This window comes from Octopus bimaculoides, chromosome 3 (assembly GCF_001194135.2).
Source record: "Octopus bimaculoides isolate UCB-OBI-ISO-001 chromosome 3, ASM119413v2, whole genome shotgun sequence".
Lineage (NCBI taxonomy): Eukaryota > Metazoa > Mollusca > Cephalopoda > Octopoda > Octopodidae > Octopus > Octopus bimaculoides.
In genome coordinates this window covers 166,606,089-166,632,636 of record NC_068983.1, presented here as the reverse complement: position 1 = coordinate 166,632,636, position 26,548 = coordinate 166,606,089, and the positions used below count along the sequence as shown (strand labels likewise).

Here is a 26,548-nt window from a genome sequence, read left to right as displayed (position 1 = left end):
GTACATCTTTCTAAACCTATCTCAATTTCCAGTTCCTCCACGTATTTCCCAATCATTCAGTGACTAACAAAGGAAAAACAATGTTGACTCTTAATTTCGGCTCAGACCCACTTCTTTAAGTTGTGACTCTCGTTACTATTACATGGTGTCAAAACAAGGACAAACACACCACACACACACATATATACAGCAGGCTTCTTTCAGTTTCCATCTACCAATGCCTTAATCACCCTGGGGCAACTTGCTCAAGGTGCCATGCAATAGGACTGAACCTGGGGAAGCAAACTTCTTAACTACACAGCTGCTGCCATGCCTGCACCATTATGCAAATAATCCCCAGTTACCATCAGGGGCACTGTTGGAGATGGAGGGGAAGCTGAGCAAATTCTGAAGAACTGTCCAATAATGACGTAACAGACCAGTGAAATTTAGGTCCAAAGCTTTAACATAGTAAGCCCACTCCCCCTCTTGGGCCCAGTTTCATGTTTAGAGACCCCTGTAGATAGAAGCTCACTCATAGCTCGGTACTACGGATCTCCCTTTAACGGATTTTGGAAGCAGTGGACAAAATCACGGCATATCACCAACACCTCTTCACCATCCATGGTAAGTCTGATTTCAAATTGAAAATGTGGAATTTACTCATCGTTTAATGTCTGCTTTCTATGCTGGCATGGGTTGGATGGTTTGACTGAGGACTGGTGAACCAGATGGCTACACCAGGCTCCAATCTAATTTGGCAGAGTTTCTACAGCTGGATGCCCTTCCTAAAGCCAACCACTCCGAGAGTGTAGTGGGTGCTTTCCACTGGCATGGGAGCCAGTCAGGCAGCACCTGTGGTGGTGGGGGAGGTATTTTACACTGTCAGATTGGATAGTGTACTTGACTAAAAGTAAAGCACTGTATTTATTCCTGTCTTTCGTAATCTAATTCTTGATATTAGACACTTCTAACCTAACCTAATCTCAGTATTCTATATTTTTGAGATAAGGAATTTTGTACATTATTTACAATGGACAGATAGGTGTCCACACCGTGTTTATTGTTACTCTCAGCTGATTTACTCTCCAGCCTTCATCAGGTGGGTTCTGGTGGAATTTCAAACCCCTACCCTTTATTTCATTAAAGGGGTACTTTGTTCTCATTCCTAACGTATTCCTTTTTCTGTTTTCTGTTGATATTATTTCCCAAATCCCTGACTGGGATTGAACTCAGAATCCAAGGGTCAGTAGCCTGCGCTCTTGTCCACTACGTTATATGCCCATAGGCGTTTATAGAGTGAAGTTTAGGGGGCTTCTAAACCTGGTATTTCATCTTTTCTCAATATTGGTTCCCATATTGCATTCATATCTGCACTAGGTCTGCTTAGGGGGTTATTGTGTCCTAGCATATGTGCTGCATCATCATCATCATCATCATCATTTAACATCCGGTGTCCTGTCCATGCTGGTATGGGTTGGACGGTTTGACTGGGCTGGCACGATGGAAGGCTGTGCCAGGCTTCACTATTTCCTAACGGGGTTCTCTGTCTTATCTTAACCATTACTTTTAAGAATGAGAACAGTGTACCCCCATTAGTCAAATAAAGGGTAGAGCCCCTGATGGAGGCTGGAGAGTAAATCAGCTGAAACTTTGTGATGACAACAAACAAGGTGAGGATACCTGTCTGTCCATTGTCAATAATGTCCCTTACCTTAGTGTTGGCACCTACAGACAATCGGCTTTGTCAGACCAATGTTTCCTGCTTTTAGTCCATTGTACCAAGATAGACATGTACAGATATTTATTTATAGAATGACAGTGAGGATGAGAAAAATACATTTTTGCTTTCTTGTTTTAACATTATCTTCCAGCTAACCCCCTCCTGGTTCTTCTACCTCTCTTATTTCTACCCTGACACCCCATCATTATTTACATCTCTTCCCAGCTCCACTCAATCACTCAGATCCTCTCTTCTAAAATGTGAGTAGCTATGTGGACCCTCTACAAGAACCCTATTCTGCTTTGGCCTCCTTCTTTCATACTTCAGTCCCTTTTTGAAATTTGTACTCTTGCAAGTTGCATGATAAACTCACTTGTGAAGTGACTGATGTTAGGAAAGACATCCATGCCATAGGAGGGGCACTGGGGCCCAGCAAGTCCTATCAAAGCATCCAATCCATGCCAGCCTGGAACAGGCACATTAAAGGATGATGATGACAAGTTAACCAATGGGACTATTATAGCTTCTTTCTGTTATATTTCCAAGAAATCGTTAAATGTAATCACACCCTAATTCCTTTCATTAACTCCACAGATTCAAAATCAAAACCTTTTCTCAATTCTCTTTAAAGAATGACTGGTTGTATTTTAACAAGTTAGACTATCAAATTCCTTATCTCCAGAGAAATATGGAATGCAGGCAACAGAAAAAAAAAACAACAAAAAAACCCTGCTCAAACTTTTCCTGCAAATATTGAACCAAAATGAACTAATCCCAAACAAAGGGACTTTTTTGTTTTCTTGTATTAATTTTGTTTAATCTGTTGGGTTTATATGCTTAGTACAATCAGAATCAAGCATATTTAGATTACTTCTAATCTTTTATATAAAATGTACAAAAAGATAATAAACAGTGAAATTAGTTTTTATAATAATCCAATTATTTAGGTGCTCACTAATAAGACCACTCAATTAACCAGATATCATCACCAATTTAACATCCACTCTTCTGTGCTTGCATGGGTCGGCAGAGTTTATTGATGCAGGTTTTGAGGAGATGTTCCTTCCTGTTATCAATCTTCACTTGTTTCCAAGCAAGGTAATATTTTCCCATAGAAAGACATGTCCTTGCAGAATGATACTGCTTCAAATCATGCAAGTCAAGACAAGGAGAGACAAACACACACATCATCATCATCGTTTAACGTCCACTTCCCATACTGGCATGGATTGGATGGTTTGACTGAGGACTGACAAGCCAGGAAGCTGCACCAGGCTCCAATCTGATCTGGCTAGGTTTCTACAGCTGGATGCCCTTCCTAATGCCAACCACTCTGAGAGTGTAGAGAGTGTAGTGTGCCACCAGCATGGGAGCCAGTCAGGTGGCACTGGCATTGGCCATGCTCAAATGGTGCTTTTTACTAACCACTGGCATGGGTGCAAGTCAGGCGGTACTGGCATCGGCCACGGCTACAATCTCACTTGGCTTGCTGGGTCTTCTCAATCACAGCATATCTCCAAAGGTCTTGGTCACTTGTCATTGCCTCTGTGAGGCCCAACGTTCGAAGGTCAGGCTTCACCACCTTGTCCCTTCTTTCAGTTTCTGTTAATCTAAATCAACTCCCAAGGCTTTTGTTAGTTTGATGCCATAACAGAAACGGCACACTTGGGTTTAGGTGCCATAGAGTGGGACTGAAACTTCAATCGTTTGATTGGGAAGCAAACTTCTGAAGCACATAACAAAATCTCTGCCCATGGCAGTAATTTTAGAAACTGTTACAAATGAAAAGAACTTCTCATAGCAAAAAAGAAAAAGGAAGCTAACAGTAAATTTAGATTTCATTAAATGTCTTTTATTCTTTATTTTCTTGGTCTTAACCCATTTTCATACCAACCTGCCTGAAAGCACCCAGGTTCTATGCTACAAACGAAAACCTCCATCAATTTCTAGATTAATTTTATGTCCCACACATCAACTGAAAGAATGACAAAAGATATTTTACTAAATTCTTCATTATTTTCAAAATGAATTGAAACAAAAACAGTGAACTTTTGGGAGAAATATGGTGACTCTAAGGATTAATATTCCTTCAAAATTCAGTTGACAAACATGGAATTATAATTACCAAACACACCAACAAAAATTTCTGTTAAACTAAAACAAATCAGTGGCACCAAATTTAGTTTATTTGAAAGAAGTTTGTTCTCTTTGATATTTCATTGAATTCTCAAAATAGATTCAACAAGTTATTCTTTGTCAAGAACACTGATAATTATCTTGATGAGAAAAGAGATTAGTCAAAGAGAAAGAAAAAAAATAACAAAATAGTTGGAGAAGGGATTTATTTTCAATAAATTATTGTTATAAAAATAAATTCTAAATATTCACTTCTATTAGGCAGAAAGTTGAAAAAAAGATAAAGAAAATGACGATTTAGAAATGAAATGTTTTTTTGTTTTTTTTTTTGTTTTAATTCCTAATGATTTAAACAGTTTTAACAGATATCAAATGTTACTATTTCCTAAGGCCAATAAAACAGTCAAGAGAAGAGTTCTCTCCCTTCCTACTTCTCTCTCCAACTTTATTTCTCCACTCAGAAATTTAACACTCAACAGACCAAGCAACGTTTCCTGCAGAGAGAAAGACAGTGAGAAAGAGCTCTTGGTGGCACAGTGATGAAGGGTTCTGCTAATAGAGAATTTTGTTTTAGCTGTTTTATATTTCTTCTTAATATTATTATTAAAACATATTACTATTAATAACTATTTTTGAATATATTTTCCTGAATTATAATCTTACCAATGCAGACAGCTTATCACTTTCCTCAAATTCTACTGAATATTTGATTGAAAGATCTCACCATTCCAGTTGCCATTATTAACTATATATTCCTTCTGCAACACTTTATTTTGAATTTCTTCGGGTTTAATCGTTTGTAAAACATTCTATAAATATTCTAAAATAAAGAATCATATTAAACATTTTCTCTTTCCACTTGGGATAATAATATTCAATAGTTAAGAGTAAAACATTTGGAATCCAAAGAATGTAGAGGGGAGTCCATAGAGGCACCAATGGAAAAAGTAAATCTAGGAGAGTTACTGAGGAGGGAGGGTTAATACCTTTGGTGGTTGTGAGGATTTCACAAAAAAAGAAAAAAAGTTGTTGTGTCTGGGGAGAGTCCTTCTCTTTTAGTGCCTATTTAATACACTCACTGGTAAAATTTCCACTCATTTACTTATTTGTTTTTCTAAAACTTTTGTTGCATCTTGCAACTTTTTCAAGAGCAGCTGTGTGGTAACCACATGGTTCCGGGTTCAGTCCCACTGCATGACACCTTGGGCAAGTGTCTTCTACTATAGCCTCGAGCCGACCAAAGCCTTGTGAGTGGATTTGGTAGACAGAAACTGAAAGAAGCCCATCGTATGTATATATGTGTGTGTGTATGTGTGTGTGTGTGTGTGTGTGTCTGTTTGTCCCCATCCCCCCCAGTATTGCTTGACAACCGATGCTGGTGTGTTTACATCCCTGTAACTTAGCGGTTCGCAAAAGAGACCGATTAGAATAAATACTAGGCTTACAGAGAATAAGTCCTGGGGTCGATTTGCTCAACTAAAGGCAGTGTTCCAGCATGGCCACAGTCAAATGACTGAAATGAGTAAAAGAATGAAAAAAAGAATAAGTAAATGAGTGGAAATTTTACCAGTGAGTGTGTTAAATTATAAGGCACCAAAAGACAATGACTCTCCCCAGACAACAGAATATGCTTCAACACACGAACTCACATAAAGAATCTTGCAAGCCAAATCCAAAAACGAAAACAAAAACAAAAAAAGTACCAGACTAAAACTACCCTGAATTTATTATTTGAAATTCTGGTCCCTTAACGCACGAGAAAATTAAACTGGACCCATTAACAAACTTGGAGAATTAGTTTTGCATTTTCATTGGAATTTTGTTCTCTCCAACACCAGATTGAGTGCTACATCATTTGCAGAAAATACCACCATTATTGCCCCAGACAACTTTAACATCAATTTCAGAATACATCTAAGGCTGGGGACTCCATGCTATATGTCCCCTCCATAATTCAGCCCCCACAACACAAATATAAACTGCAATACAATTTCTCTTCCTCAACAGGCTCTGCTCTATTTAACATTATCCCAAAAACAAATCAGAAAAGAAAAAGACCCCTATCTCCATTAAACAATATCTGGACAAATCACTTCAAGGAATACTTGTTAAGGGCCATGTCTATTAAATTAAGACATGGCGTGGGACCAATTTTGGGCCAAAACATATCAAAGTTTATCTAACTTTCCAAAACTAAACCAACAAATTCCAGTTTATAACAATTCCATAAATGTATTTAGATGTTACCCAATGAGCAAACAACAGTTCCAACACTGCCATTTATATAATTCCATTAGGAAATAAAATGGAAATTACAAAAAGACAAGTCTTGTGATAAATAAATAGTTCCATCTCAGTAGTAATGTCTAAATGGCACCATGAAACCATTTTGTGTCTGCTGAACAAAAGCATAAAAGTTCTTACACCCTCACATTATTATTAAGAGACTGAAAATAACCAATCTAAAATGACACACTGAATAGAATAATTAATTTAAAATTTTAGTAAGTTTATTAAATACTTCCTGCTATTTATAGTTAATTTATGTGGGAGGGGAGTCACTGATTCTGCTAAAAATAAACACCAAATCTCCCTCAAACCATCCTGCCAACTTGAAAAGAGAGAGATAGACACCCAATTAAATGATGTAATAATCCTAGATGTGCAATGCCTGTGAGAAAGACAGGCTGGTCATGGCTGGAACGGTTTTGATTGTAAGTCTATTCAATCAGATATTGACCTGGGGCTAAATAGCAGGAACTGTTATATTGGTTAATTGTGATCATAAATGGACACAGTGTGGCTGGGTAGTTAAGAAGCTGGCTTTTACAATCACAAGGTCCTGGGTTCAATTCTACTACATGGCATCTTGGTAAAGTGTGCTTTAACAGAGTCCTGGGTTAATCCAAGCCTTGTCAGTGAAATTGGGTGATGGAAACTGTGTAGAAGCTTGTTGGGTGGATTTCACAGGGTGCATTCCAGAAGTTTTGAGACTTTTCCAGAAAAGACATTAAACAATTTCAAAGAAATCCATAGTAGGATGCTCCTCTGACTTCCGTGCACTTGCTGTAATGCTCTGCGGCCACTTTGTGAAGTCCTCCAAAGTGGAGGTGACCAGGACCCTGGCCACTGCCTCCATCTTCTTCAGCTTGGGGAACAATCACAGAGGGTAAGGCCTGGACTGTAGGAAGAGTGAAGGGCAGTTTTGATGCCCACCTCAGTTGGCTACCAGGATAGAACTGTGTCCTCAGGTCTTTTGCAATGAAAACCTTTTCCTGAACTCCTTCAAAAGTCCTTTTTGTTGCCTGTCTGGTTAGAGTGAACCCAGTAGATGATGCCCTTGCTAGTGAAAGAGGGGGTCATTGTGAGCTTCATGGTGGACCTGCTTAGCCCAGCCCCTGGTGTCAACAACAAAACAGATGCTTGGCTTATAGAAAGTCAATCCCTAAGCAGTCGGCAGTATCTCATCAGTTTCAATAGCGTTCTTGCCCAGAGTCACAAACTCCTAAATTGTCTTCAATGCCCCAACTGTGTTTTACTAACAAAGTCAGCTACGAGAAGCAGTGTTGAGTAGGGTGTGTTGAAAATGCTGTTACAACTGTCTGCTTTAATCTGGAATAAATTTTAAAAATGTTGGGAGGTCAGCTTACTGGACGTAGACCGAATGACATACTAAAATTACAACTCTGTAGGACAGTTGGAAGTGCTTCTTAAAAAAAAGTCTCAAAGTTTCCGGACAGGACTGAGAACAAAAAAATAAATAAATCCACCTGTAGAGGGTCACTTTCATAGAGGACAAGTGTAAACAAACACACACAAGCATATATAAATTTAGATGGAATTATTTCTCCCCCTCCCCCCGGCCACATATACATACATGATGGGCTTCTATTAAATTCCATCTAAGAAACTCACTCACAAGGCTTTGTTGCCCAGGAGCTTTAATAGAAGACCCAAAGCACTGCACAGTAGGAGTGAATCTGAACCCATGTGGTAGGGAAGTGACCTTTTTAACCACATGGCCATGTGGTAGAAGTGAACCACATAGCTATGCCTGCTTGCATGAGTGCACACACACACACACACACACACACACAGGAATGGGTTTCTGGTTAAGAAGTTTGCTTCCCAAAAGCACCTAGTAAACACTGAGGTGGTTGGCATATTAGGAAAGGCATCAAGCCATAGAAAGCATGTCAAAGTTGGAAATGGAGTTTGCTGTCAAACTATCCAACCCATGCCAGCATGGAAAACAAATGTTAAAAGGATCATAATTACTATTATCATTATCATAATTATTATTATCATTATCATAATTACTATTATCATTATCATAATTACTATTATCAAGGTGGCAAGCTGGCAGAATCGTTAACATGCTTAGCAGTATTTCGTCCGTCTTCACGTTCTGAGTTCAAATTCTACTGGGGCCAACTTTGCCTTTCATCTTTTTGGAGTTGCTTAAATAAGTACCAGTTACACACTGGGGTCAATGTAATTAGCTATCCTCCTTCCCCAAATTTCAGGCCATGTGCCTATAGTAGAAAGAATTTTTATTATTATCTGTGCCAGTGGCACATAAGAGCACCCACTACATTCTCGATCCAGCTGTAGAAACTCTGCCAAATCAGATTAGGGCCTGGTGCAGCCTCCTGGCTTCCCAGACCCCAGTCGAACCATTCAACCCATGCCAGCATGGAAAACGGATATTAAACGATGATGATGATGATGATTACTATTATTTAGAACAATGTAATTCAGCCGTGTGCAACTTAGTAGGTCTTCCTAGAGAAACTTAGCTCGTCAGGGTGAGGTGCTTGAGCCCAACTGGCCAGGTTTCTGTGAAGAACCCAGCAAACTAAGTTGCATGAGGCTGAACCAAACTGTTTCAAATAATATGTCGCTCCTACTACATGTGTTCAGTGCTTTTGCCTTTCATTTGGTCCAATCAGACACAAATCAAAAGAATCTATTTTTGAAGTAGATACATTGGCCTAATAAATTTTAAAGAAGAATCTAGAAAAAGACCTCAACTAAGTTATGCGAATCACTTGATGTTTCTGAAGAATCTACGACATTTAAGAAACACAATAAACTCTATTAGCAATGTTAACAATGTTGCATGGAAATGTTTTATCAAGATTCTGTTTTCAATTATGAAGTTGCTGGCTCCTGTCAAATTGTCCAACCCATACCAGCATGGAAAACAGATGTGGAAGGACGATGATGATGATGATGATGATGATGATGCTTTGTGCATATTGTTTGGTTTCAAGGGAAAGAGAATCATAAGTTTTAATATTTAAAAGTTACAGGATTAAATTTTATCTCCAAACTCTTAGCTTCCTTTCAGAGGAATTCAACTCTGCATTTGCTAAATACAGACACATTTATAATTGTACTGTTAACCTCGTTATGCTGGATTTTTCTTTATCTGTTTTATCTTTTTAAGTTGTCACTCATTTTGTAAACAATTAGATGAATCTTGTTTTGAGGTCTGGCCCCTTAAAAGCAAACTAGGAACACAAGCCAGGGTCTTTTTCAAGAGCTGAATCTCTTTTTCAGAAAGTTCTCAGAGGATGGGCTTGGAAAGGAAAAAACTTAGTTATATGATATAAATGTAGAAATGATTTTCATTCCACTTAAACAAGTTCTTATGAAGGCTTAAGTGGACACAGCAATTGCAATAGAAATAAAATTTACTTCATTGCTATAAGAGGACAGCTTTAAGTAGAAACGATAACCGGTTGAGTTACACTGGAAAACTACTAAGTGATTCTGTTATTTCACCAATCTAGAATTATATATCATCATCATTTAGCATCTGTTTTCTATGCTGGCATGGGTTAGACGGTTTGACTGGAACTGGTGAGCCAGAGAGCTGTACCAGGCTCCATTATCTCTATTTACACCCAGAACCATGCTAATAGCTTAGCAGTGAAATTTAGGATTTCTAGGTTTTCTGTGAATCAATTTTGATAAAACTTTTCCCAGCTTCTTTGCACACGATGGCACCACCACTGTTATGTTTTCATTATTCTGTGTAATGTCCTTTCTTTTTTTTATTTTAGATTCTTCAGTTTCTGGGTGAACCATGCTAATAACTTTTCAATAAAAATAGACCATCCAGGCCGGTTTTTTTTTCTTTTGTTTTTTCAGAAAATGAAGGGTAACGATACATATTAAGCATACATTGAATATATATTTAATAGAAAACCATAATAATATCATAACATTTATTGTCATAATGAATCATTTAGCCACATGAGCGCCAAGGAAGAAACAATCTGATTGTGAGACCTCCAAGACTATGACAGCTAGGGATTCAAGGAATATTGGCCGCAAGTTATGTGGGAAATCTGGACAAACAAGCAAAGCCGTTTCCTCTGCCTCCAGACTTCCTCATGTACTGAAAAGCATGGCTTCCATGCGAGAACCCCTGAAACTGCTTCTCCACAGGAGTTTGAGGCTTTAATGGGCCCATAAGTACATGACGTTAGACCATGAGTTGTGTTCTGTTCACTGACGAAACCAGGGCAACCAGTGATGAACCTGACAGTTGGGAAAATGGTTTGGTCTATTTTGGAGATGAACATCACCAACAGAGTGGAGGAGTCATGTTGTGGGCTGGTATCATTGGGGACAGACTTGTTGGCCCAGTCAGGGTGCCTGGAAAGGTTAAAGTGACTGCAGCAGCCTACTGCAATCTCCTGAAAGAGGTCTTAGATCCCTGGCTAGATGACATACCACTGTCGCTTCTAAGGAATCTTGTATTCATGCAGGACAACGCTCCCTCCCACTCTGCCAGGACCACCCAAACATTCCTAGGGTCTTACAGCATACAAGGTGAAAGGTTGATGGTGTGGCCGTTAGCATCTCCAGATCTCAACCCTATCGAAAATCTTTGGTCCATCATTAAACAAGATGTTTATGATGATGGATGCCAATTCATGTCGAAAGAGGTCTTAGAGGCGACCATCAAAGCTGCAGCAGAGGCAGACCAACCTGCGACTATTAAGAAATTGACAAGACTCCATGACTGATAGGGTTTTTGAAATTATCCATTGAAATGGTGCTCATGTGGCTAAATAATTCATTATGTCAATAAATGTTATAATATCATAGTTTTCAGTTAAATATATACTCAATGTCTGCTTAATATGTATCATTACCCTTCATTTTCTGGGGAAAAAATGTCTACATGGGTTATTTTCATTCAAAGGCTATTAATGTGGTTCACCCCAAAATTGAAGAATCTGAAATAAAGAAGAAAAGATGTTACTCAGAATAACAAAAGCATAATGATGGTGTGCAAACCAGATGGGGAAAGTTTTATCAAAATTGATTTAAAAAACCCCCGAGAAATCCTAAATTTCACTCCATCATCACACACACACACACACACACACAAAATCAATGTTTCTTTGTTTCCCATTTTCTGTGCAAAACCTGTGCAGCCATGGATAAATATTAACTTGTTTGTAAACATAAGAGGGTTCGTGAAAGCAAGGGCTCTGCCTGTGTACGTTAAAGCCATGATGATAATGTGTGCAGACAATTTGCTGACAGACAATTCCCACACGGCCTCAGGCTCAACAGGGAGGCCTACCTCAAGTGCCTGGAGGAGGTTGTGCTGCCTTGGGTCAAGAGGGTGATTGCTAGAACACCCTGTGTCTAGCAACAGGACTCTGCACCCTGCCACACAATTGTCCTGTCTGTAAGTTGTCTTCTGGCCAACTGCCTGTCAACAAATTGTCCGTCTACCGATGATGATTCTTATTGGAAAACTTATGAGTTTATTGATTGTCTTCAATATCTTTTAGTGTCATGTTGATGTTGATTTGATCTCAATTATGAATTTGAGCTACAATAGAGTAAGGTTTATGAATGAGAGGTCAGAGAAATTGAAAGAGAGAAAGAGAGAGATTTCATAAAGCTTGGTTTCGCCTCTAAAATGCATTGGATTAAAATTGTATTTCTGCTACAGAACTGTGCCTCAAATAATAAAAAGAAAACATTATGGGAAAGTGTTACTTTCCTTCCTAACTGGCATAAATATACAACTACAGTTAAAAGTTTAAAATATTTTAAAAAATGAAAGCTTTATAAACAGAGAGAAATATAATTTATACTTTAAGAAAATACTGCAAACCAAGAACAATAACAGATACAAGCTTATAATTTTAAAATTTAAAAACCAAAAAATAAATTTTTTAAATGCCTTTTTAACTTCCAGAGAGCAAATTTAAAAACTGAAAGTTAACAAAACTAATTCTACATTTAAATCCAGATATAAAAACAGGAAATTGTCTATTTGTTTCTGTTAAAATTTATAAAAGCATGTTTTCTTTGGCAGAATAAAATGGAATAAAATCAAAAATCTTAGTATATAAAAGCCTGATTTCCCCCCTTTTTTAACACTGTCAGGATTTTTGTTTCCTTTGTAAAGTTCTCCACTGATCAACAACTTACAGCCCAGTTAATAACAATACAATGGAATCACCAATTATGTTTCCTTTCCAGAAACGGTTCTTGCATCAAAAGTACCACCTACCCATCATTTGGTGGTGGTGGTTATTAATTTAACTATTTGGGAATTAGGGGGAAAAATGCCTCAAAGCAAAATGCAAAAAGAAAATAATCTTTAATAAAAATAAATAAAAATGTCCATGGGCGGTGGGGAATGTAGAATTTCATCTGCTTCATATAATTTACCGAAAATTTAAGATGTCAAGAGTGGAAACCTGTATGGGTTGATATGTGATGATTATAGTGAGAATAGGAAATGAAGGTGGGGAGGAAGATAAGGAAGAAGAGGAAGAAAATGATAACAGAGAGAGAGAGAGAGAGAGAGAGAGAGAGAGAGAGAGAGAGAAAGAGAGAGAGAAAGAGAGAGAGAAAGAGTTATGTACACATGCACACACACACATATTTAGATGCCTTATATGTTTCTAATTTTGTAATCCTTATTTGTGTTTTTTTTCTTTTTAGTTCCATATAGAATTACATATGGAAAAGTAGGGGACTGCAAAATATACATCTCTCTTCCTCTGTGTACGTGTGTATGTTTACATACACACATTTATATACATACATTCAGGTTTTGAGTTCTATATTTTCCTGCATGCATCACTAAACCTATATTTACACACACACACACACATATAATATATATATATATATCATCATCATCATCTTTTAACGTCCACTTTCCATGCTAGCATGGGTTGGACGATTTGACTGAGGACTGGTGGACCAGGAGGCGACACCAGGCTCCAATCTGATTTGGCTATATATATATATATATATACACACACACACAGTAAAATCTCGTGTTGAAGCAGGGTAAGTTGAACATTCAGTTGTGTTGAATTTTTTTCTGGCCCCGACCCCAAGACACTGTTTTACATGTGACAAGCTATGCTTAACTCGAAGTCAGTTAAGTTGAACATTCGCTTAACTCCAAGTAAATTAGTGTCCCATCAATATAATAATACTTTATCGTTACTCCTATTGTCTCAAAGTGTAAAGAAAACTTGAACTGAGTGCACATCAGATCTTTTTGCTATCATAATTCAATAATTCTGTTATATACAAACCAAACAGTAATAAGGATGTATTTTGGAGAATCACAAACAGAAGTTAGTAAACATATTTATTTTGCATTTACTGTTCATGTGTATTTGAAAACACAAAGGAGTTAAAACACATATTTATAAGATTACGAGATGATTACAATGCTCTGCGTTTATGGCAATGTGCCTGGTCATCTGTCACGAGAAACACAATGGCAAATTGCTTCAAAGAAGCTGGATTTTCCAACAATACCCTGAACCCTACCGATGACATAAATGGCAGAAGACCACTCGTAGAATTGTTTTGACGAGCAAGACAAGTAGGAGTCGACTTACCTGACTCCTTTGATGAATACGTCGATGACAACAACATCGCAGCAAAATCGATTACTGACGAAGCCATAATAGACAATTAGCGTATCGGGTGTGTAGAAGTAGATGAAGACTGTTTACCAAAATAAATAAAATTTATTTAGAATCGATGATACAGCTTTTACATGAGGTAAGAAATCAAATATCCACATGTCTTGGATCCTTTTGAATGGCAAGTAAGAGCTAATTAGTCACAAAACAAAATTGTGAAGGTAACAGAAACATGTGTAGTGTTGAGTGTGAGGTTTAGTCAGACAATATATTCAGTTCATGGCTTGGAATTACTGTAACAGATTCATGGCAGGTGTCAGCAAAGTTGGTAACACGACAGTTTAATTTCCTTGTAGGCTGTGGCAATAGAGTTACTTGCTGAATAAGTTGCCATGAGAATGATGGTGGTCTGTAATCTATTGAACAGGCACCATTATAGCAACAGTGATAAGAAGTCGGCTAGGCAGGCATTGTTAGAATGGCAGTAACCGCACGTGGTCTGTAGCTTTAAGCAGAAGAGAGATTCGTGCTCCTTGCCATCCTGGATCTTGAGAGAGAGGAAGAGCGCCGAAAACGCTGGAATATATAGGTGTCGGCTGCCATGCCACCATATGGCGTTTTCCAGCGAAGGGACGTATATCAGCTATCCTTGCTATGCTACATCATCCCCCTTCGAGACCACTGTTGGTAACTTTTTAAAATTTGTAGCACAAAAGGCGGAGGAAAGGGGGAAAAAATGTAAAAACCTACTTTCTGTCATCATTAGGAAGAAAAATCTGTCCCAACTGTTGAGCACAGAGAGTGATCTCTGGCAGCCAAAGGTTCCAAGCCAAAGGAAAGCAGGAATGCATGGATGTATCAGAAAAAGTTGCAATAAAAAATGCAGGAGCCAGAAATGGAAAGTGTAAGCACCGTTTGCAGGGTCTGATGCAAAAAAACCTTGAGCTAAAAGCTGTGCATCACAGACCAAGTGTGCAAAAAGGTGGGTGGCATAGGAGATCAGAGCATTGGAAAACATGCAAATACGAGCACACAGGAAAATAGAAAATGTACAAAAAAGCAACAAGAAAACATGCAAGCAAAATACAATATAAATTCAGTCCATGTAGAAGCTGAAAATAAGGTATGCAAGGGAATGTACAGAATCTGTATGGATGTAGGTAATGCAAGGCTGAGGCAGTGAACAAGACTGCAGAATATGCCAGGGGGTTTGACAACACAAAACATACATGAAAAGGCAAAAATTAGAGCAAAGTTTTGAGACAGAGAACATGTGACATGCAAACGTGACAACAACTGTCCTGGAAATCACAGGATAGAAAAGTGAAAGTGTTTGGGACACAATGTTGGTTACTGAGAGATGAGCAGCACCAAGAATTTGCCTGCAAGGGCAGTGGGTCGCTTGCAGTGGGGGAAAGGTGTTGTTAGTGTGCAAGAGTGGTAGGTCGGTTGCAGAGGCAGAAGGTGCTAGCCTGCAGGGGCAATGAGAAAGCAACTGGAAACACGGGATGTGGTGCATGTGCGTATGAACGTTGAAACAAGTTAACATAATATACACAATATTCCGAAATATGTACATACATAGGTAAAGTCCTGAAAAAGAAGGTGATGTGCAAAGAAAAGTGAAAAACCAGACAACCAGACAACAGAAATGCAATACAATGCGCAGGCAGGGAACACTTGCAGTCTCTAAAGCAGAGTCCAATTAAGTCCAAAATGGCCGATATGTCTAAAGGTGTCCTTCATGCAGCTGAGGAGGAGAAATAACAGCAGCAATTGCTCTGTCCGATGCAGTGTTGTAAGCAAAAGACTTCAGCATCGTAGGCACAATGAAGCAAGGAGAAATACTGGGAGTAGTTTGTTCTTCAGCGCAAAAAACAGTCCAACTGGTACAAAACGAGAAATGCTGAGCAGAAGAACTCCAGTCAAAGCAAAGCGAATGGCGCCGGTGCACATGTGCGAAAGACCATAAGGTCATGTCTGCGAGGAGAAAGTCATCCACCATCTTGAAAATAGAAATATTTAACCACAATGCAATGATGCTACCATGAACATACATATCCTGTACACTTGACAAACATGAGGCAGGAGAATGACGGTGGTCTGTAATCTATTGAACAGGCACCATTATAGCAACAGTGATAAGAAGTCGGCTAGGCAGGCATTGTTAGAATGGCAGTAACCGCACGTGGTCTGTGGTTTTAGGCAGAAGAGAGATTCGTGCTCCCTGGCATCCTGGATGGCGAGAGAGGGGAAGAGTGCCCAAAACGCTGGAATATGTAGGTGTCAGCTGCCATGCCACCATATGGCGTTTTCCAGCAAAGGGATGTAATTCAGCAACCTTCGCTATACTACACACACCATCATTCAAAAAAATACAACCCAACAGCTACAGAGACTGACAAAGAATCTAACTCAGAAGATTTCCTTCAACCAACATCTCTGCACAAGCTTCATGCTCTTCTCTGAGTCAGTTTATTTAAATCCATGACAATTCTGATGACATGTTTGCTGTTGTTACTCAGTTGGAAAATTTCATAGAAAAAGCTGCAAGCAAAGTGTCATAGAAGATTATTTTGTATTCTAAAAGAGAATCTTTTTTTTACAATTCTTAAGCTATTTTGAAAATATTTTTGGATAACAAAGGCTAACTTTTGAACAAGTTCCTGACAAATGTTTCTAATTTCTTTTATCAACCTCACATTGACAAAATAACTTCATGTTTTTGAACTTCGGTTGTCTCAGAGTTTTTAGCCTGTCTCCTCAACTTCGACATGCAGCAGAAGTGATTGTGTGGGATGTTTCCGTTGTGAGTCATTTGGGCTTAAATACCTGCATATTGGCTCCACAGGCCTTTTCGTTCCAGCAGGTCACATGACCTTGTGATTAGTCGAACTTGTTCATATTGGTCAGTTTCCAGTCATCCAATTATGTTGGCACAACAGTTCATTTTTCCTTATGCGGGAAATTAATCACTAGCCCTGGGAGCCTCCTGATCTCTATAAGAATGGTAGTTCTCGACTGCACTAGGTCTTTGGCACACACCACTGACCACACACAACTTGTCTCTGGTAACAATGTATCTGACACCAGCCAGTCTCTGCTTTCATCTCCACCAGACGCCTGCCTACATTGTTGCCATATGAACACCACAAAATCAACAGACCAATGGCTGCCTCTACACCCCCGCCCAAACAGTATGTCAACTCTGTCTACAAGATCAACAGTCCAGCCTAACCATGAAGTCTCTCACACATTTTGGTTGTAACCTGTTATATTAATTTATTTCATGTTGGGCAATCAGTGTAATTTATAGCGAAGAATAAATTGTTGCTTATCAGTTCATTTTCATCACAGATTGTATATCATTTTCACATTTCCATATTTACCGTCTTCATTATAGACACAAGATTTTACTATATATATATATATATATATATATATATATATATATATATTATATGCATACAGACACACAGAGTTTCCCTTTAATGGCTCCGTCCCAAATAGGAAAGCTAATTGCAAACATAAGTATTCGAAATACTATGAAAACAAATAGAAATAATATTTTTGGTAGGAAGAAGGGACAAATTCCACACCAGCAGACGAAATATTTGATCAGAAAACCTTTGTCAAAATAAATACATTTCGTGAAATAAATTTCAAAATGTTGTTGAATATTGTGTGAAATGTTTATTTACTAATGGGATGAGTAACAAGAAAAGACTCCAGCTGGACCAGAAACAATGGTGTGAGAGAAATTAGTTTAATTAGAAACCATATTTCCCGTTTTACTGATTTCATTCATTGGACTGCAACCCTGTTGGCGCTCTGCTTTGAATGGGTTTACACAAACGAATCGACCCCAGGACTTCATTTTTAATCTGGTACACGTCCTGTTGCTTTCTTTTGCCAAACCACTTAGAAGGATGTAAACAAACCAATACAAACACAAAAATCCTCATCTTACACACAGACACACACATGGGATAGGTGCAGGTGTGGCTGTTTGGTAAGAAGTTTGCTTCTCAATCACATGGCTTCAGGTTCAGTCTCAGTGTATGGCACATTGGGCACGTGCTTTTTACTCCGCCTCAAGCCAAGCAAAGCCTTGAAAGTGGATTTGGTGAAGAGAAACTGAAAGAAGCTTGTTGTACATGGATAGACCTGTGTGAGGGTTTGTCTCATGTGACGTCACATGACTATTGCAAATGAATGTCATAAACTTCCTATATTCTCGTGAAGGGGGAATATAAAGCCCTGCTTGGGAACAGGTGAGGGCAGCTAATTGTAGAAAATCTGCCTCAATAAACTCCATCCGACCTGTGCAAACATGGGGGAATAAAAAAAAAAAAAACAGATTTTAATAATGATGATATACAACAGGCTTCCACACAGTTTCTGCCTATCAAATTCACTCACAAAGCTTTGATTGGTCTTGGGGTTGTAGTAAAAGACACTTGCTCATGGTGCTGCATAGTGGGACTGAACTGAAAACCATGTGGTTGGGAAGTAAACTTCTTAACCACATAGCCAAGACTGCACCTAGTCTTTTCTTTGTTTCAGTCATTTGACTGTGGCCATGCTGGAACACTACATTTAGTCGAACAAATCAACCCTAGGACTTATTCTTTGTAAGCCTAGTACTTATTCTATCGGTCTCTTTTGCTGAACCACTAAGTTATGGGGATGTAAACACACCAACATTGGTTGTCAAGCAATGTTAGGGTGACAAACACAAACACACACACGCACACATATATGACGGGCTTCTTTCAGTTTCTGTCTACCAAATCCACTCACAAAGCTTTGGTCAGCCCAAGGCTATAATAGAAGACACTTGTCCAAGGTGCCAGCAGTGGGACTGAACCTGGAACTCTGTGGTTGATAAGCAAGCTACTTACCACACAGCCATGCCATCCCCATTTTAATTTTTAGGAATTAGAAAATCAAATGGGTATATCAAATACCATACAAGATTAATTATTAATCTATTAAAATTATCTCTGCCTCTAGAGGATGTATCATAATTACTAATTAAGATCAAAGGGAGATAATCACAAGATTCAAGGATTCTCCTAAGGACAGGTTTTGTTGTCTGCAGATATGAGGACAGTCAAAGCCATGGACACAAGTTTCTGCTTCAATGCCCATCATCAATATGACGATTGTCTTAATCTATCTCCTGCGGTCAAGGGACTTAAACATATACAAAAAGGAGTAGGACACATTTATGGCCGAGGTTACTTGCATAAATTAAAACGAAAGTAACCTGTTCACAGAGCTGTTTTAACTTTAAACATTTAACCCCAAAATCACACGAGAAAAAAATAAATAGCAGTCAGTGCTTTTATTCATGGATGTAGCAAATCAATGAAAATCTAAAAAATGCTTTAAGAGTCGTCGTTATTATTATCATTATTGTTATTATTATTATTATTATCTTATTATTCAGAGAGGAGAAGATTGTATGAACAAAATAATGAACCTAAAATAGAGAGAGCTTGTTAGAAAATCTAGGGTGCACAACAAGAGATGTGTGTTAAATTGAGTTATTTTCTAAAGCAACCAACCCACCAATAAACCTGAAAATGAACAGATGTTATCATTTAGCTCCTACTTAGAAAATGAGAGAGAGGGAGAGAGAAACTGGAGTCATTTATAGAAACTAGGGTGTGTGTGTGTGTGTGTGTGTGTGTGTGTGTGTGTGTGTGTGTGTGTGCATGATGGGGAGTTCTAAGTAGTACTGGTGGTGGTGTACATTTATCTCTGCATGCTAGCATCATCATCATTATTATTATTATTATTAATTACTATCATTAACAGTATTATTGTGCATTTACCTTCATGAAAAGTTACATAAATTATTATTATTATTATTATTATTATTATTATGGGAATGAGCTGGCAGGATCATTAGCATGTTGGACAGAATGCTCAGTAACATTTTTGCTTTAGCTCTATGTTCTGAGTTCAAATTCTGCTGAGGGTGACTTTGTCTTTCATCCTTTCAGCATCAATAAAGTAAAGTACCAGTTGAGTCCTGGGGGTCAATCTAATTAGCTTAACTCCACCTCCAAAATTGCTGGCCTTGTGGCAAAATTTGAAATCATTATTATAATTATTATTAAGGCGTCAAGCTGCCAGAATCGTTAGCACGCTGGACAAAATGCTTAGCAGTATTTTGCCTGTTGCTACATTCAGAGTTCAAATTCCGCCATGGCCGACTTTGCCTTTCATCTTTTCGGGGTCAATAAATGAAGTACCAGCTGAACACTGGGGTCAATGTAATTGACTTGTCTCCACCTCCCCCAAGCTGCCCTTGTGGCAAAAATTTGAAATAATAATAATAATAATTATTATTAATATTATTATTATTATTAAGGCAGTGAGCAGGCAGAATCATTAGCTCACTGGATGAAATCCTTAGCGACATTTCGTCCATCTTTACTTCTGAGTCCAAATTCCACCAACGTTGACTTTGCCTTTCATCCTTTTTTTGGGGTGGGGGGTCAATGAAATAAGTACCAGTCAAGTACTGGTGGTCAATGCAATTGACTAGTCCCCTCCCCCAAATTTCAGGCCTTGTGCCTGTAGTAGAAAGGATTATCATCATCATCAACGAGCTGGCAGAATTGTTAGTGTATCATATGAAATGCTAGTGGCATTTTTCCAGTTTATTCTGAGTTCAAATCCTGCTGAGGTTAACTTTGCCTTCCATCCTTGAAAGGTTGATAAAAATACCAGTCAAACACTAGGGGTTAATGGAAGCAATTTGCCCCTCTCTTCAAAACTGCTGGCCTTGTGCCAAAATTAGAAAAACTTATTTTTGAAACTTTGCCTGTTGTTGCAGAAAATGCTTCAACAGGTGAATAGTTCACTTCTAACCCAACCCCTGAACAACAATCACCATCTTTGCTCTTATTGGGTTGTCTGACCACTGGTCTATCAGGACTATCCACCCTACAACCAGCTACTATCAGCACTTTCAGTCAGCTGACTGATCAGTGCTCCACCAGTTCTAAGTTAATAAGGTATGTGTGCTCCACTCCTGAACTTATCCAAAACAGCTCGGTGGGTAACAGAAACTATATTCTTGGGCATGTTCCTAATACTGTTGGCCACACAACTCCAAGTCTATTTAGTGGTCCACTTACAGTTGAGCTGCAGCTGTTCAGGAAAAGAAATGGATAGCTTAAATGTTTTTTTATTCTCAGAGTAAATAAATATATTGAGTTTCATCAAAAATGAAAAAGAATTCTTTTTTGTTTTCTGCTTTTGTTTACTATTAAAAAACTGAAGAACTTGTTTGGATGGGATTTTTTTTTTTTTTTTTTTTTTTTTCCAGTGTTTGATCCTTTAATATTTAGACAGGCCATATCAAGCTCAAAAATTCTACTTGTTTCAAGTTCACACTGGCCAGATCCAGCCTCTCACACCTCCCCTACAATGTCATTTTAAATAAACAATCACATCACTGAAATCTCAAAGTTATGAGATAATCCAGGATTAATTTTTTAAAAATGTGAATAAATAAGGATTACATTTGACAGGATAATCTAAATGCTAAAGGGTTAAAGATGCAGGCACAGCAATGCAATTAAAATTGCTTCCCAACAATGTTCAGGTTCACTTCCACTGTGTGGCATCTTAACTAAGCGTCTTCTATTATAGCCCCATCCCTCCACCCCCGCCAGCTGATCAAAGAATTTGATAGATAGAAACTGAAAGAAACCTGTGTGTGTGTGTGTGTGTGTACTACCCTTGTTTTAACATCATGTGATGGTTGCCAATGAGAATCCCCACAATGGAAACGATGTTGCTCACTTCCAATCTTCCATGAAAAACATGTTCAGCCATGTGGAAACATTACCTCACTTGGAAACAGGTGAGGGTTGGCAACAGGAAGGGCACCTGGTCATAGGAAATCTGCTTCAATGAATTCCATTTAAGGGATGCTAGCATGGGACGGGTGGGGGTGATGAATGATGATTGATAATTATAAACTTGCCAGAGAAAATATGGACCAATGCTTTCTCTGCTGCAAGAGGAGAGGGAAAAATAGTTAGAAAAGAATTAAACAAAAAATTAAATGAAAAATTAAATGTTTCTTTCTTTTCAAATAATTGCCAAAGAAAACTTTCACTTTCTCTGTGTATGGTGATAAAGTAAGTATATAATTATATTATTAACACTGACTATTAAACAAATATAACAATGTAGCCCTTTAATTTATTATATTTTAATTCAATCTAATGAGGTAATAATGACAATAATAGTTTCATAGTAAATATGTCACCTTTCATTAACAATGAAAGAGAAATCCAAAATCCAAAACTTTATTTACACACACACACACACATTTTTTTTTTATCAATACAGTAATCCTTTGACTATCGCGGGTGTTATATCCCCCCCCATCACCCGTGATGGGTGAAAATCCGCAAAGTAGAAACAGTACTGTATAAATTTTTTTTATACTATTTTTATAATTTGCATATGTTTATTTTATTATTTTTATATACAATATTTAAGCTTTTATAAACTCTCCCCACACCCTTAATAGTTTCGTTTTCCACTTAGTATGTGCAATTCTTTGTTTATTCATCTACAGTACATGACATATTTTCTTTTAATATAATTGAATTAATGTGTTATACAGTGCAGTACTGTTTTTCTATTTATTAATTTATTAATTTTCAAGCGTGAAAATGCTTATTTTACCACAGAAATAATTAAAATCTCAAAAAATATAAATACCTATGTGCTGCAGAAACCCACAATATACTGAGGAGTCCCCGATATAAATTTACATATATTAGCAAAAAAAATTTGCAAAGCTCTGAGGGTGCGATAGGTGAACCGTGATATGGCAAGTAATTACTGTATTTAGCAGAAGCAACAAAGTGACATCATCATCATCATCATCATTTAATGTCCGCTTTCCATGCTAGCATGGGTTGGACGATTTGACTGAGGACTGGTGAAACCGGATGGCAACACCAGGCTCCAATCCAATCTAAACATCAGTATTTCCAATTAGAAAGGGACATTGTATTAGGACAAACCTTATTTTGTTATGTTGATATTCACTTAATAATGTGTTTAATCCTTCCTACACAATCTACTCCCATGTAGCCTTATTTGGAAGGCAGGTTTAGAGAGGGCTCGGGCTAAGATTACGTGCCCTTCCCCTCCATTGGTCAGTTGAAGTTTAGACAGGGTCACGTGACAACTAGTTGGTGCTGGCTGCTGGAGCCTATCAGCCTATCAGCGAGTATTTAAAAGGAAATTTGGTAAGATTGTCAGTCACCTGCTGACACTTGTTGATGCTGCTGCATCAAAGAGACCAGGGAACAGAAGAAGAAGAAATGCACCCAACACCAGAGCTGAACACACCTCCAAAGGTGGTGAGGTCGCCAAAGCAAAAACGGTAGAGGAATACGGGCCGAAACCGGACATGCTTCCTTCTGACTAATGCACTGATTTACTGCCTGTGTTTCCATGACTGTGCTGCAAAGCTGTGTACTTTTTATATGGCTTTTCAAACTTGAAATTCATGGGACCAGAGGACAGAAAAAAGTATGAAGGCACCTGATCCTAGCAAACGATGGAGACGGGTGAATTCTCTGCAGGAAAAAGCAGAGATGATTGAGAAAACGTAATGGAGGCAGCTTTGCTGCTCTGAGTCTACCATTCCCCTTTCTATTTATTAAGAACATGAAGAGGATTCATTTATTACTGTGTTTACTGGAAGCAACCCCCACCCCATGTCAGCACCAGTGATATACTGGTGTCCTTAATATGTTGAGTTGTTTTACCACACAGCCTTCTTGTTTCATCATCATCATCATCGTTTTAACATTTGCTTTTCTATACTTGCAAGAGTCGGAAGGAGTTTATTGAGGCAGATTTGCTGTGGCTGGATGCTCTTCCCCTCACCAATCCTAACTTGTTTTCAAGCAAGGTAATGTTTTCCTATGGCCAGACATGTCTTTCACAGAATATTGGAAACAAACATTATGCTGCTTCTATGACAGTGGCACTCATTTACGACTATCACGAGGGCAAAACAAGGAAACATATACACACACACACACACATGATGAACTTCCTTCAGTTTCCATCTCCCAAATCTACTCACAAGACTTTGATTGGCCCAAGGCTATAGCAGAAGACACATACCTAAGGTGTCAAACAGTTGGGGTGAACCTGAAGCCTTGTGGTTGGGAAGTAAATTTCCTCATCATATCAATACCTATATTCTCTGAATCTCTCGTATTTAATTAAATGTAACAGCTTTACTCTGTGGACAACAACTTTCAAGCCTATTCCCCAATGTAATTATGCTACAGAACAAAAGGTTGGAAGACAATAATGCATTTGGTTATGTTGAGGAATTAATCAACACAGTGTTGACTTCTGATGAAATTATAGACAAAATATTTAGGGCAATGTAGAGACACAAAATTCACAGCAAACCCTGGGACAGTGCTGCAGCTAAACCTGTAGACATCATAGGCCACACATTGATTGGCACGAAGACATTTGTAAACACACTCTAAACTCTGGCTCACAGAAATACTGTCTCTTCTCTACTTTTTATACAATTATTAGGCATCACCACCACCTCCACCATCATCATAATTTAATGTTTGGGTACCATGGTAGAATGGAAGCATACGTTATCTTTCTTTATCTATTGCTTTTGTCACCATATAAGAGTGCCATGCCCAGGAACATGTGTGCGCGCGCGCACACACACACACACACACACACACACACACACAGAAGTACTAAACAAATTTGGTGATAAAGTGAAATTGATAATCTTCGTTCCACCTCCACCCCAACACCATTTATAAATAGTATCAATGAAAGAGTAATAGGGTAATGAAGAGTTTCCTTACTGACCTTGCATCCATACATCTCTATCTTTCTTTCTCTCTCTCTCTCTCTCTCTCCTCTCTCTCTCTCTCTCTCACTCCTTTAACCCTTTTAACATTTAAACCAGCCATATCCAGCCTGAACATTCTGCTGGTTTTATGTTGGAACTGAACAGATTTATCTAAAAATAAATAATCACATCATTGAAATCTAAAAGCTATGAGATAATGCATGATTAATTCCAAAAAAACCCCCAAAAAAACCCCACAAATAAATAAGCATCACATTGGACAGAACAATCTGAATGCTGAAGGATCTGTTACTGTTAATTATTTGTCCACCATCAGCTTAGCTATACTTCTCTCTATATGCCAATGTCACTGTCTCTATCTTACTCACGCATGAGCATAATATATTCCATACTCAAAACCCCACCATGTTTTAGGCTACAACACCAGTTGTCAAATAATCAGAGACAATGGTGACAGAAAAACACTACAAGAATTGTTTTAGCTTTTAAAATGAAAACCCAAAAATATCTTTGCAAAAATAAACAATGAATGATTGTAATGTTTGACAACAGAGTAGAAATGCAATATTAAAGATTAAAACTTTTGTAATTCCCAATAATTTCAACATTAAATTGGGAGAAAATGGTTATTTTAGCATAAAAAAAAAGAATAAACATTACTAGCAAGGATGAATTAACTCTTGATACCACACCTCCTGAGACAACCCTGGTTCTAGGATATAAACTTCATGTTTTAAAGTGTTTGTATTCAAATTAAAACCCATCAGAATTTTATGTTAAAAAAAAAAAAAAAGACTTGTCCTCAAGTAAAAGATTCAAACCCATCTGATTAACCCTTTCATCACCCCCCCCCCCAAACTGCTTCTATTAACCCTTTTGATATGAATTCTTCTGAGAGCATCTCTGCTTCTATGATATAATCTCCCTGTTGTGAAGTGACCTAAATTAAAACTACTCATTAATTAATCAAGTTAATTTATGTTCTAAACACCAACTTAATAATGACAAAATTATTTCACTAAGTTCTTTGTTATTTCCAAATTTGAAACAAAGGCAGTGGATGTCAACAGATAAGAAAAGGATTAAAATGATCCAAGCTAAAATCCTCCATCAAAATTTCATCCTAGTTCCAAATACCAGCTTCATAAGTGACAAAACTATTTTATTGAAATCTTCATTATTTTCAAAATTAATTGAAACAATGGCAGTGTTATTCAGTAGAAATAATAGTGACAAAAGGGTTAAAGATTATTTCAAGATATAGGACGAAGAGATGGAGAAATTTGACCCTGAAAACAACACCTCAGCATTGTCATGTGAACAATATGTTTCTTTCTCTAAAAAAAACCAACCACATTAAATATGCTGCATCAATTAGTAATAAAGGATAAACCATTTCAAGAGTCATAGAATACACTGATAAGTTATACAGAGTAAGAGGGGGTAGAAGAAAGAGGGAGAATAAGGGGAGAGATGGGGGAGGAGGAAAACAATTGTAAAACATTTTTTAGCATAAAAAAAAACCAAAACAGTAATTTTGGTCAGTTGACATAAAATCAAAGTTTAATTTATAGACATAAATATAAAAAATCAGGTGGGATAAATTTTAGAAGTTTGTTACCATAGCAACCCCCACCCCCCACTTATTGTTTTTGCTTCAAAATTAGAATAGAAAGAAAGAAAGAAAAAGAAGAAACTCCTGTAGTGACTTAGTCAGAAATCTTCCAAGTTTATTAATAAATGTTGTTTGGGACGAAATGAGTCAGGCTTAGGCAGGAGACAGACAGACAGACTGTAGATAGGGAAAGAAATAGCTTAATATAAATAAAATAAGGAATGAGCAGCAAAAAGGCG

The 26,548-nt window shown here is 37.8% G+C and overlaps 1 protein-coding gene across 1 annotated transcript in view; it reads right to left on the bottom strand.

The window, feature by feature from the left end:
* LOC106867319 (glucose-induced degradation protein 8-A homolog) overlaps positions 1-26,548 on the bottom strand; it is a 70,099-nt gene that overhangs the window by 13,410 nt on the left and 30,141 nt on the right. The window contains exon 2 of the mRNA XM_014912159.2: positions 13,750-13,858. Coding sequence (XP_014767645.1) covers positions 13,750-13,816 — 67 coding nt within the window. The 5' untranslated portion in view covers positions 13,817-13,858. The remainder of the gene's footprint in view (positions 1-13,749; positions 13,859-26,548) is intronic.